At 41.5% G+C, this 14,246-nt stretch overlaps 1 protein-coding gene and 1 pseudogene across 1 annotated transcript; one reads left to right on the top strand and one right to left on the bottom strand.

The window, feature by feature from the left end:
- Positions 1–891: 891 nt before the first annotated feature.
- Positions 892–2,260, top strand: LOC118574681 (annotated as a pseudogene).
- A 7,604-nt stretch (positions 2,261–9,864) lies between these two features.
- On the bottom strand, positions 9,865–10,863 carry LOC118573705 (melanoma-associated antigen B3-like). Its single transcript, XM_036174025.1, has one exon. The coding sequence runs from the start codon at positions 10,861–10,863 to the stop codon at positions 9,865–9,867; it is 999 nt and encodes a 332-aa protein (XP_036029918.1).
- Between the last annotated feature and the right edge of the window lie 3,383 nt (positions 10,864–14,246).

Raw genomic sequence — 14,246 nt, forward strand, 5'->3', positions numbered from 1 at the left:
AGGCCAAAGATTAGTTCCATGTTCTCGAATGTTCTCCTATGAATATCAGAGTAGTGGTCGCTATGATTTGGGTGTGGTTGAAAAATTATCCACAAAAGGTTCATATACTGAAAGCTTGTCCCCAGTATGGCATCACTAAGGTGGTTGAACCTTTAAGAGATTGGATCTAGCACAAAATAATTCAGTCATGAGTAAATTGCCTTCAAAAGGGATACATGCTGGCCCTGGTTTGATTTAGCTTTTGTGAAAGTAGATTATATAAGGAGGTGATTCTACCCAACCACACTCTTAGCCTTCTTTTTTTGTACTTTGACGGTTCCCTTTTTATTTATTCCTCATATTGTAATTTCATGGTACCCTTCCAACATGCTGGCAAAATGCTGGTTTTACCATTCATCTTTTTTAATACGATATTTTAGTTCAGGTATTTTACTATAATAGAAAAGAGACTAACATGGTGCTCTTTGTACTTTTTGTTGAAAATATCCATTATTAATTCTCTTATAATCAGCCTTTTCATTTTGCATTTGTATGGCAGAACGTCATGAATGTCCTTGCTTTCTTACATAGAAAGACCTTTGTTTGAGCTCTCAGTGAAGGTTGGGACCTTAGAGGAACTCACACTTTCACCATGTTGGCTCTTGGCACATTCATTATCCTGTATGTTAAGCACCTGCAGCAACAGTGGTCGTGAATGGAGTTTTAAGAAGATCCTTGAAATGCCATCACTAGTTATCATCAGGAAACATCACATGAAGGGAGAGAATAAAAGAAGTGTTATATGGCAGCTGTGCTCCTCAGTGACTAACTACATCGGGAATAATCTGTCTAGGGTGCAGTCTGCACTGACAGGCAGGAAAGCAGAGAGTTTGGGGTAATGTCATCACCTGAATGAGGTTTAACAGTGAAGCTCAGCTCTGGACCATCAACCCTGAGAATGGCTTCTTCACAAGGGCCCTGGTACCTCTGCCACCAGCAATGCCAATAGCCTGGCCACGATCCAGAGTAACACTCTTTTCACCAATGTGACTGTTGCATGAATCCTAAATGCTCTATTAATAAAAACCTGGAGCCAGATATTGGGGTAAATGCTAAAAGTTCAGAGAGACAGAAAAAGTTACAGCCACATCTCATCTCACCAACTCCACAAATCCTCAGACTGAATGCCTCTGAGTCCTCAGCTGAAAAGGCTCTAGTTCCTGTCTCCTCACTCTTTATATGACTTTCTCGGTCCAGCCATTTCACTTCCTATCTCAACCTTCCTAGTGCTGGATTAATGGCGTGTGTGCTTCCCAAATACTGGGGTTAAAGGTGTGTGCCACCACTACCTGGCTCGGTTTCTCTCCTAGACTACATCAGTCTCATGTAGTCCAGTGTGGCCTTGTCTCCCGAGTGCTAGGATTAAAGGTGTGTGTGCCCCCACTGTCTGACCACTGTGTTTAACTCTGTGGCTAGCTCTGTGCTATGATCTTCAGGCAAGCTTTATTTCTTAGATTATATGTATATACCACATGTGGCTGAGATCAGTGATGGTGGTGTGTACTGGGGAAGCATTGACCAGTCTTTTCCACCTGATGTCACCAAATCTTCCTGACTAGGAAAGCTCTAGAAACCTGCTAACAAGGAAACCTGTGAACCTGGGTGCTGGTTCCCATTGTGGACCCAGCCTGGGAATCCCCACAGGGTGTTTCTATTGATGCCATCCTTTTTTGAGGCTGTAGACCCAAAGGGGTACCACTAATCTATGAGGCCTTCAACTGGCATCATGGGGTGTCTGTGGATAGCTCCTTGTCCTCAGAATCCACTGACATCACTGAGCACAAATAAAAGACCAATTTGCCACATGGTCTTTTTCTGGTTAAACTTTGGACTTTACCTTGAACACTAGCAGAGCATAGAGAGACACAAAAGAACCTGGCTGCTCCATATCTTTCATGACAACTGGTTACTGAAAGACGAAGCAGGTAGATTCCTATGGCTAGGCTTTGGGGAGAATGCACTCAAGCTAGACTGTATCCATAAACCATTAGAGGGAGAAGACAGTGCCCAAGGGATACCTATTTGGCTAGTAGCAAAGGAAGGAGACCTGGATCTCTCAGTGCCCTCAGTCATTTAAAACATTCAGCTATTCTCCATCCCCAAGGATGTCTAGAGACAGATGGTTTTTAATATTCAAAGCTGCCTGATAGAGCAGGGCCATCAGGATCTGCCCAAGGTGTTGACTAAGCTCAGAAGGATGTGTGCATGGAAAAGGACCTGAGGCTCTAGACTAGCAAGAGCATAGCATCTGCATGCTGCGCTTGTACCGTTTCCCTCTCGCCTGACTGCAACCAGAAGCCATAGGCATTTGTAAAAGCACATTCAGTTTTACAACAGCTGAAATCTCCTCCTCCTCCTCCTCCTCCTCCTCCTCCTCCTCCTCCTCCTCCTCCGACTCCTCCTCCGACTCCTCCTCCTCCTTCTCCTCTTCCTTCTTTGACAAAGTCTCATGTAGCCCATGCTGGCTTCAAACTCACCGTGTAGCTAAAGATGTACTATCAATGCTCCCCTCTCTACCTTCTGACAAACATGCCACCAAAGCTAGCTAGATAACTAACACATCATCTGTGCCCTAGGCACTGTTCGAAGCACATTACGAAAAGCCCTTTCAGGAAAGCACCATTTTACAGATCAAGAAATGAAGTTGGACTGAGCATAACGGCACATGTCTTGAAAGCCAAGCACTAGGAAGATCAAGGCAAGAAAACTGCACACAGTGAGACCCTGTCTCTAAAGAAAGAAAACCACAAACTAGAGAATTATTCAGTGGATAATCTATGTGTGTAACAATAATTAGACTCCAAGAGGCAGAGCACGTGGCTCTTGGTGAGTTTGAGGACAGCCTGGTCTACAGAGGTAGCTCTAGGACAGCCAGGGATATACAAAGAAATTCTGTCTCAAAAAAAAAAAAAGAAAAGGAAAAAAAAAGAGAATGGGGAGGTGGAGATATGGGAGGGTGGTGGTGGCACACACTTTTAATCCCAGCACTCTGGGGACAGAGGCAGGCAGATCTCTGTGAGTTCAATGCCAGCCTGGTCTACAGAGTGAGTTCCAGGACAGCCAAGGCTGTTATACAGAGAAAAGAAACTCTGTCTCAAAAAACCAAAATAATAATAATAATAATAATAATAATAATAATAACAACAACAACAACAACAATAATAGTTCCAGGCCAGCCTGGGCTACCAAGTGAGTTCCAGGAAATGTGCAAAGCTACCCAGAGAAACCCTGTCTCGAAAAACCAAAATAATAACAACAATAATAATAATAATACTCAGTGGATTATTTAAAAAAACAAAGACTTGAAGTTCAGAGGGTAACGAGTTGGGAAATGTCTGGGGTAAAGTGGAGAGGGAAAGTGGATTTGATCAAAAGAAATTGTATACCAATATGAAATTATCAAAGAATAAATAAAAATATGAAATTATTTAAAGTGAAAAAAAAGAAGAGAGCAGGTGATGCAGTCGTCCTGATAGAAAACAGTGAGGTAATATGAGCACTTGCATCAAGAAGATATCATTTCATCTTTTAGGAAGCTTCTGTATGTTTCAGGGTAAGCATTGTTCTAGGTATCCAACTGACCTGTTTGTCTTATTCAGTTTGTACACTGATAATGCAGTAGGTCAAGTTGTCTTTTTTAGGCTACAACCCACTACTGTACCTATTTTTCACTGCCGAGACAGCAGGACATAGCCCCTGTTCAATAGTACAGATGTTTCTTTAAGTTTGACTTCAGTATTTTCATGTTAACGCTTGTCAGGACCTGGCTCTCCTTCCATTGCAGCTCAAGACTGACGTTTTCTTTCTGTGGGTTGTTTATTGAGATGAATTTCATTATGTAGCCCAATTTGACCTAAAATTCACAGACCTCCCACTTAAGCTTCCCAAGTGTTGGGATTACAGGTGTATGTTACTATGCCTGGCTGTGAAGTTCATACTTTAAAGTTCCCGGGAATGCTGAAACTACAGCTCAGTGGTAGATTGTTTTCTTAGTGCATGGGACACTAGAGTGATTCCTCACTGTTGCAAATAACAACAAAACCCTATAAAGTGCTCCAACATCAAAATCTTAAAAGATATGGGCCGGGCGGTGGTGGCGCACGCCTTTAATCCCAGCACTCAGGAGGCAGAGGCAGGCAGATCTCTGTGAGTTCAAGGCCAGCCTGGGCTACCAAGTGAGTTTCAGGAAAGGCACAAAACTACACAAAGTAACCCTGTCTCGAGAAAAAAAAAAAAAAAAAAAGGTATGTCAGACTCAGAAAGACAAACACCAAATGTTTCCTTTCATACAAAATCTAGACTACAAAGACGACATGAAAGTAGGAAGGGGAATACTGGGGATAAAGGAGATCATGAGGATGGTGAATGAGACAAGAACAAATGAATGGAGAACGGATATAAGTAATATACATTTTATACATGATTGACCTACATTTTATGCATATATAAATGTTATAAGGGTACCGTTATTATGTACAAAAATATTTACTAATAATGACAAGGAAATAAAAGGAGTGCCATCCTCATTGTCTCCCTCACAAAGAAGGTCTCTCTCTATACTCATACGAGGAAGAATAAAGGTGAATCATTCAACCATCCTTACCAAGGAACATGCAATGATGATAGCTCCGTAGATAGAGCATGCCTGCCCTGGGCTCCTCAGGCCCCGAGTAAGCCTTATTCAATGTCCTCATCTGAACACCCTGCAGGGCCATGGTCTCACTTATTCACCGATGACTGCACATTAAGACTAACGATCTCCTTTCCTCTAGACCTAAGGCAAAACACGATGTGCATCCATGAAGCAAGTGATACATTACCTTCACAGAATTAAAGTATATTCCTTCCCTAGCAAAAAAAAAAAGTATCATAAAAAGAATGAGAAAACAACTCACAAACTTGGAGAAATAATTTTCTAAAGACATAGCTGATAGAAGGCTGTTTCAAAATATTCAAGAATATCAGAAACTAAATGACAAAAATTCAATGTAAAAATAGGGGAAAGATCTGAAAAGATGCCTAAGCAAAAGATACAGAATATACATAAGTATGTATGTCCTGACATCACATGCCACTAGACACCTCAAACTAAAACAAAAATGCATTTCCACTACTCGTCTATTAGAAGGGCCCAAATCCAAAACTCTGACAATGGAAAACCTTGGTGGTAGGCAAAAGTTTCTGAGGCTACTAGAACATGTCAATAACATCTCTGCTTTGGGAATATCCCCTAAAACAGGAAAGTAGAAAGAGGGGGAGTTGGGGGCCACTTGGAGACACTGGAATTCAGCTTGGGCCTTGTGGTGTTTCTCACAAGCATGGACGTGACCCTATTCATCATGAGACAAGATGACTGGTCAGAGAGAGATGACAAGAATGTGGGCTGAAGTGCAGATGATGCAGGCATCAAGACTGTGCAACGTGAACCCACATTCATCACTGGTGAGGATGCAAAACAGCACAATCATTTTGGAAGACAATTTGTAAGTTTCCTACAAAACCATTCAGACTTTTGCTATAGAATACAACCATTATGCTACTCGATATTTACCCAAACAAGTAAAAAACTTAACATCTATGCAACAATCTGCACATAATGGTTTATAGCAGTTTTATCCATAGTTGCCCAAATTAGTAGCAATCAAGATGCTTGTCAGTTTGTGATCAGACAGATAAAGTGTGGTGCATTCTGACTATGTCACTAAAACTAAAGCCCTGCCCTTTAGTTGTGGCCTTACTACTTTAACTGGGCATAACTTGAACAAATTTTGTGTGATAAAGGGTCCACAAGCTGAGTTTTCTTTTAAAAAATGAATGAGCTATTAAAGCATGAAAATATACAGAAGAAACTTATATATATTACTTAGTGAAAGAAATCAATATGGAGAATACACATGGTGAATGTTTTATATGACATTCTAGAGAAAGACAAAACTGTGGAGACAGTAAAATATTGGCAGTAACTAGCACTCAGAGGGAAGTATGACATGAACATAAGGAACCACAAGGATTTTTCAGTGAAATAGTGCTATAGTGATTAATTCTGATTATATACTGGGAATTTGTCAAAAACCACAGAATATACAACACCAAGAATGAAGTATAACCTAAACTATAGACTTTAGGATGTGATGTAATGATACGTAAAGACATATTTAACAAATGTACCACTATGGTGTGGGATGTTGATATCAGGGAGGTTGTGCATGTCTAAGAACAGAAGTTGCATAGGAACTCTGTACATTTCACTCAGGTTTTTTTTGTAAACTTAAAACTGCTCTAAAATAAAGTCAGTTTCTAAAAACTCATATGAAAGCCAGTTTCATTCTTTTCTCTTGAATTTAAGGAGTGAATGCAACAGGCCAAGGGACCAGGCCATTTGTTTTCTCATATACTCATTTGTGAGTTGTCATCTCAATTCTCCTTCACTGTACTTTATTTGATGTTTAGAAGGGTCTGGGACTTCTTCCTATTGCTTGACCTAAAGTAACATACATACACACACACACACACACACACACACACACACACACACACACACACATATATATATATATATATATATATATATATATATATATATCCCTGCACCTTTTATGTAGTCCTCATTCATGAAAATGAAGGTGACTGCCTTATCAGTCCACAAACATCCTTGATTTTTAAGATGTGGCAGACAAGGGCTAAAGAGACATCTCAGTCAGCAAAGCATTTGCTGTGAAAGCATGTGGCCCTGATTTCAGTTCCCAAAAGCTAAATGCAGTGGTGTGTCCTTGTAATCCTAGCGCTGGGCTGGCAGAAACACGCAGATCCCAGGGCCTTGCTGGCTGGCCAGCCTAGCCTCCTTGGCAAGTTCTAGGCCAGTAAGAAGCCCTGAGGACTCAAAAAAAGTGGCTAGTGCCTGACAACAAACAACAACCATAGTTGACCTCTGACCTCCTCACACATCTATCACACACCAATATACAGAAGTAGCAGACAGATTTATGTTTTTTTTTTAAACAACTCTTTTCCTGGCTTTATTATATAAATTTTCTATTTGGTCATGGTTTAATCATATAATTTAATGAAACAGTTTTTTCTCTTTTTCTCAAATATCTGTGCTTTAGATGTAATTACCAGATGATGGATTTCCCTCCTATGCTCGGTAGTCTTGTAATAAAAGCATATAGAGTGTACACGTTCGCCGTTCTGGCTCTTCTTTTGGTCGGGGCTGGAGCTGGGGCAGGGGTGGAGCTGGAGCCCAGGATCCCTGTATGATCCTGAGGTTCGCTCCAGATTTATGTTTTATGTTGGAATTCTCATTGGGACTCTTAACTCAGGAGCCTAAATCTAATTCACAGTAGGACCATACTTTTGCTAAGCAGAGTGTGAGGTGTTTTTTACTTATATTGATGCCCAAAATCTCTAAAGTCTGAGAGAAAATTCTATGGGGGTCTCACTGATAGAAGCTTGATAGTTTTAGCACTACTCAGAGCATTCACTTTCTACCTGCTATACCTTGAAAACCCTCCATCTCAAGGTCTGAGTCACCCAAGCCTGAGGCCAAGGTCTTCATCTTCCAGACACCTCTGAATAAGAAATCAGCCCCACTCTGTTAAGGCTGTGTGGAAACTGTGAGCTGACCACAGGGTCAGGATATGAGGAACCACATTGGTCTGGGTGAGTGTTTCTCCACTTCCTAATTATTGTATACAATTTCTCATTGATTTAAGACTCTCCCTCTACTGATGTAAGGCAATTTTACTTTGGGTACGACAGACCCTGAAAATCTTTACTGTTGGGGTAGGTGATCCTCTAGCCAACAGCCCTGCCTAGCATGTTATTTATCTTGTATTCTTATAGGGATCTGATAACTTTTATTCATGTTGCTATATCACAGATTCACTGGGAAACACCAAATTCCTAAGACTGACCAGTTCCTCTGTACTATAGGAAAATCATAACACAGGAAGGGACCTTGAACACATGCTTCTTTAGAAAAACACAGGCTTGTTCTTTTCTTTCTTTTTTTTTTCTTTTGGTTTTTCAAAACAGGGTTTCTCTGTGTAGCTTTGGCACCTTTGCTGGAACTCGCTTTGTAGACCAGGCTGGCCTCGAACTCACAGAGACCCGCCTGCCTCTGCCTCCGGAGCACTGGGATTAAAGGCGTGTGCCACTGCTGCCCCGCCTGTCTAGTAAAATGCTCATATTATTAAATGACACTTTCTGATAATTCAGTACGAGAGAGATTCAAGCACAGATCTGTTACTGCTGCCTCCCGAGTGCTGGGATTAAAGGCATGCCCCACCACTGCCCCGCTTTCTTTTTTCATTACAAGTCAGACTTAGACTCATAAATTTACATTGAAAATGTTATAATTTTTAAAAAGAAAATTGTGCAGGATGATGGCATTATCTGACTTGCAGATGTAATCATGGTTTTACCAATATTTTCTCTCTTTTATTCTCTCCTCTGTTATCTCAAATTTTTTTTGCTTTACTTATGTATTTCAATCTAGTGGATTAGCCACTAAATCTCTCTTTGGAAAAAATTATCAGGATCCTAACCCCAGGGTGTAGCTGAGTATGACCAGCTCATTCTCTCCTGCATGCACCCTCCCCAATGCCCAAGATCTAGCCTAGGATCTTCTTGTCTTAGTCTGCTCACCCCTGCCTGAGTTGTCCCCAAAGTCTATACTTTTGCCAAGATCTGCTGATACCATGTACAACCTCTTGGCCAAATCAGATCTTGAACAGATTTTTCCAGCGTCCAGGAAATGCCCTACCTACTCCCAATCTAAAGGCCCCTTTTGAGCCACATCCAACCCGTTAACTCAGTCATTAGCCTGCACATCCTTCACCAGGTGAGTCTGCTTCATCCCATACACCCTCTCTAATCTTCTACATCTCCCAAACTACATCTACAGACCAAACTCCAGACTTGCACCAGGACATCATTTGACCATATTCTCTTCCATGGAGTTTTCTAAGAGAATATGGTCAAATGAAGTTTATGGAACAGATAAGTATATGAGCATCTGGGCCTAACTGAATACTACTTAAGTCCACATTTTTTAATTAAAATTTTTTCATACAATAAATTTTGATTATATTGTTTCCCCTATTCAACCTTCTCCCAGGTAAATAAACCAAAGACAATTTATTTAACTCATTTATTAAATACAGAGAAAAAGTGGTGTTTTTTTTTTTTTTAGGTTTAACTGCTTTTTAAAAAATATTTTGTTTATTTTATGTATACAGAAGAGGGCACCAGATCTCATTACAGATGGTTGTGAGCCACCATGTGGTTGCTGGGAATTGAACTCAAGACCTCTGGAAGAGCAGTCGGTGCTCTTAACCTCTGAGCCATCTCTCCAGGCCCAGAGAAAAAGTTTTAATGTAAATATTAACCACATTACTGTTTTTCTATTTCTCCATTTCATATATTTTACTGTAGAATTATTTTAAATTAATTTTAGAGAAATGTTTTCACAAGTCTATCTTATCTTGAAGTAGATAATTAGCTAATAAAAGCTTCGCTAATTTCTTTTATAATGAAACTTTCTTTTAACACTGATGAACGTGTGAACAATATAGTTTTATTGAATGAATCATATTGATAGATTAAAAAGAACATTTGAGAAAATTAAAATTAAACAAAATGAAGATAATTTTCCAAACTGCCCATACAGAACAGGAACACAAAGCTATTCACCACCTTCCCTCTAGCTACAAACAGTCCTTCACTACCTCTTTCAGTAGTTGCCCTCTTGAACTACAAAGTAAAATCAAAACGCTCTAACTTCCCCAGATGTGGGAGGACCTGTTTGACATGGCTGTGGAACATTTAATTGCCGTGGATTAATGTGTCACCGAGTATAACTGCAGCTCCAGCTCTTTCTTCCTCATCTTTCAAAGCCTCATCATACCAGGACTGGAAGGCACTGGGAACTGTGCGGTTGATCTTAGCCCAAAACTCCAGGATCTTCATCTTGCTTGTCTCAGCATGAGATCTTGGGCCCCACCGAAACTCATAGCTTGCAGGAATACTGTCAGGCACCTGACGGTACTCCAGGTATTTAAGCTTCACTAAATCTTGAGTGATAAGCTTCCTGGGTTCCCCAAAAATGAAATGTTTCTTTCCATCATATATTTTCATCTTATTCAGGAATTCCCAGATCTTTTCCTCAGTGGCACAGTTTCCTTTCAGGAATATCACACCTAGAAGATTCATTAACAGGCCAGTCTTGGGAAGTCCCCTGCCTCTAGTCACAGTGCCATTGTTAGGGAGATTCATTTTGCTGACAAGGATGTAGGAGTGCTTTGTAGAATCCACTTCCTTTAAGTCCACACCGAACACCACCTCTATGTTGAAAGAAGCTTTTTTGAGGATTTCAAAGAAGCGTTTTCTATGCTCTTTGGTGATCACCTTCAACACATCTGCTTTCAGAATGGGTTTTTTCATTTTATACATCTGCATCATGTACTTCACTACCACTCGAATTGTGCCATTGAGAGAGCTTCTAGTGGGCTTCATAGTGGAGGATGAGGCCTTGAAAGAATCTTGTTTTCTCTTAATTCTGTAGTTACCTCCTTTATATGATCTTGTAGGATAAACACTCTTAGACTCAGTGGTAGAAAAGGCTCTCTGAGGCACCTTGGAAGTGCTTTGTAGCCTACAAGCTGATTTTTTACAGGTAGTATCCCCCAAATAAGGAGAAGATGGAGGTAGAGAGCTTTTCTCCTCTATTGTAGGGGCCTGAACACTCTGGCAATCTTGGGTCTCACCTTCAGTCTCGTGGCATTTTTCTCGAGTTTGGAACTTACTCTTCTGACCCCGAGGCATGATGATCTTTTTCAGGGACAATAAAGCAGGAGTGTAGGTTAGCAAGCCAGTGATGCAGTCATCTGGAAAGAGAATGGGATTGCATAAGTACCTCCAACATAGACACAGACATAACTCTTGGCTTTAAGGAGCCCACCTTTTCAGGGTTCGGAGAAAGTACTGTCCTAAGAAGTCAGCGGGCACCGGTTCTGGTCAGCCTGTCCTCTGATAACATTAGGAAACTGAAGTGTGCTTTTGACTGCAGCCTGCTCTCCCTGCTTGCTGTGCACTGAGAATTCAAGTGGTGGTGGCAGGCTTATCTGGTGGAACCCCTTTCCTCTGGGGGGGAGGGAGAAGATCTCTCAGCTTCAAAGCCAGTGCTATTCTCACCTCAAACTGCTAGCAGTGCCTGGCCCTTTTCTTGTGCTGCCCTTATTTTTATAACTCCATTTAATGCCCCCCAACACTTCCTTGGGCCCCAAAGATGAAATGAAAGAACGCCTGAGCCCTCAACACTTTCTATGGATCACTCAGTTCTAAGAGCTGACACAGGCTCGCTGAGGTCCTCAGTCTTCATTCAAGGTCCTCACTGTGTCTTTAGGAAGGACCTGATGCTCCTCACCTCACCTTAGAGACTTGGTAGGCTACGATCACAAAAAAAAAAAAAAAAAAAAAAGGATGCATACACACAATTGATCTCCACAACTAGGCTCCTCAGAGTTGTAAACCAGGTATGGGAGAAGGGATTCTGTCATGGCCTCTTTCTGGTAGAATTAATTAGTACAAGTCTTCTTTTAGGATCTTGACCTAGAGTCTGGTAATGTTTGGGGTCTCCTGTGGAGAACTGGGGTGTAAAATAAATGTAACTTAATCACTCTTGGAGTAAAGAAACTGACACCTACGGACCTTTTTCTGGAGATGCCCTTGACTAAGTAGAATAATTGAAAGCTTGTTTTTGTACACTTTCTTTCTTCAGTCATCATTCATGTCTCCAACCTTGATAACCCACCAGTTCACAAGGTCTTGGACAGGGGAATCAGAAAAAAATACCCATTGTCTGGAGCCTCAGAGAAATGAGTGTAGGGATACCGCTCTGTGTTTCTGTTTGGACTGGAGATAGATCCTCCAATTAGGATGGAAGACCTTCAACTTGTCTCTACTTAATGCCCAGAAGTATTCGGCACACTGAGTCCACTGGCTGCTCTGTTAGATAACACTTTCCTTTCTGAGACTTTCTGTGAAAAACTTAGTGTGACAGGTTTACTGGGGCCACACAGAGATGGGGTGGCCCTAGGGGACAGATTCATTGGGACCCTACAGATTATGAGGATGGAACTGACCTCCTAAATGCAAGGCCTGGACTCACAAAATAAATGAGGATGACCTACATCGTGCTACTCTTGCCCAGGTTTTCTCCATACTGACAACAGGGATGTGTTGCTAAGGAACCCTAATATTGTAGAATCCATGCTTTTTAGGTCCTCAGCATATCAAGAAGTGCTAGGAATTCTGTGTTCTAACCTGAGTAATGTAAACTTGAAATGAAGTCTTGACTTTCTTTGGTCACCATTAGGAGTAATCACTTCAAGCCTCAACAGGCTAACCTCTGTAAAGATTCTCAGATGTGATAGGAGATATATGACTCTCTGAGACTCCCTAATTTGTGCATGTGTCCTTCACACCAGTCAGTTTCTCAATTGATTTTGAACAAGACCCCTCCCTTGCAGAACCAGTAGCCTACCCATTACATTCCATTATGTTTTCTGTGACTCTCCAGGAACAAATGAATTCTGTCTACTGTCATGGAATTCTGTCTACTGAATGATTTTTCTGCATCCTAGGATCCCTCCTTCTACCAACACAAGTTCGACAGCCACAAACATCTTCCTCTCCTTCTACGGTCTTTTGAGTGAAAATTCAGATACACTACAAAAGAGAACAGCTTTCTCTGGGTCCCCCACAGGACTGAAAATGGAGTTGGGTCTTTTGACATCTCCTCTTTTAAGTTGTGCACTGGTAAACCCAAAGGATACCTCACTATACTGATTGAAGTCCCCCAGCCTCCAAAGGAAGCCATATGCTTCCCATGAGGAAGCATAGGCAAGACTCCCATGGTGCTCATGGCTGAAGCCTTTCAGCCTAGCAGATTTGTGAGAATCTTTGTTTAGGGAACAACTCCTCTACTCTCATCCTCACAAGGGCCTCTTGGCTTTACTTTGGTTTTCAACAAGAACTCCCTGTATCAGAACTAGGGTTCCCACCCACTGTATTCTATTAGGCTATTTGCTGTGTCCTTCTGGGCAGAAATGAGGAGCATGCCAAATTCCTGTTCATGGGCTTCACAGAGTGAATTCAGAGGAGCAAGAATCCTCCCTATAAGGACTTGCGGCCTCCACCTTCAAATATAGCATTCACCTTGCTTAGTTCTTATAGAAGTCTAGATGTGCATAAACTAAATGGCTAATACCCAGACCAATAGGAAACAGAGTTGAGTCTTTTTATTTATTTATTTATTTTTTTTGGAGCTGAGGATCGAACCCAGGGCCTTGAGCTTGCTAAGCATGTGCTCTACCACTGAGCTAAATCCCCAAGCCCAGAGTTGAGTCTTTTGATAGCCCCCTAGCCCACTTCTCCACTTTTAGTGAGTGGTCTAGTAGAGCTAGAAATTCTTCGTAGTACTGACCTGAATCACAGACCTCCTAAGTGAAGTTTTCACCCGCTTCAGTCAGCTGATAGGATCTGGGCAAGCGCACATCTCACTATGTCTGTTGACTGGGCCTAGGCAAAGGCATGCTCCCCCTCGGTCAGTTGATAGGATCTGGCAAGCGCACACCTCCCTCAGTCCATTGGGAAAGTCTCACTTGGCACTCCCTTCTGGACGTTCTTTAGTCTAACAGCAAAGGCTGAATGGCGCCTCCTTAGTTTGGGGAAAAACCTCTCTCATCAGTACTCGGGGTGCCCCAACTTTACTGTTTTTGACCAAGACCTCTCTCTTGCAAATCTGGGGCTCATAACATCCTGTTAGGCTACTTGTGACCATCAAGACAGAGCTGGGGAGCACACCAGAAACTTACCATGCTGACTCAACAGAATAGATTCTGAATCCTGTGTTCCCTCCCTCTAAAGACTCTCCATCTGAAGCAAAAAAAAGGTTTTATTTTTATTTATTTATTTATTTATTTATTTATTTATTTATTTATTGTTATTTTCGAGACAGAGTTTCTCTGTGTTGTTTTGGTGCCTGTCCTGGATTTCATTCTGTAGACCAGGCTGGCCTCGAACTCACAGAGATCTGCCTGGCTCTGCCTCTTGAGTGCTGGGATTAAAGGCGTGTGCTGCCGCTGCCTGGCTTATGTTAGTATTTTTTAATTTAAAAAATTATTTAGTTTATTTCATGTGCATGA

The sequence above is a fragment of the Onychomys torridus genome, chromosome X (genome assembly GCF_903995425.1).
Source record: "Onychomys torridus chromosome X, mOncTor1.1, whole genome shotgun sequence".
Taxonomy (NCBI): domain Eukaryota; kingdom Metazoa; phylum Chordata; class Mammalia; order Rodentia; family Cricetidae; genus Onychomys; species Onychomys torridus.

Coding starts and splice junctions, on each gene's coding strand:
- LOC118573705 (XM_036174025.1), bottom strand. CDS start 10,863: ATGCCTCGGGGTCAGAAGAGTAAGTTCCAAACTCGAGAAAAATGCCAC.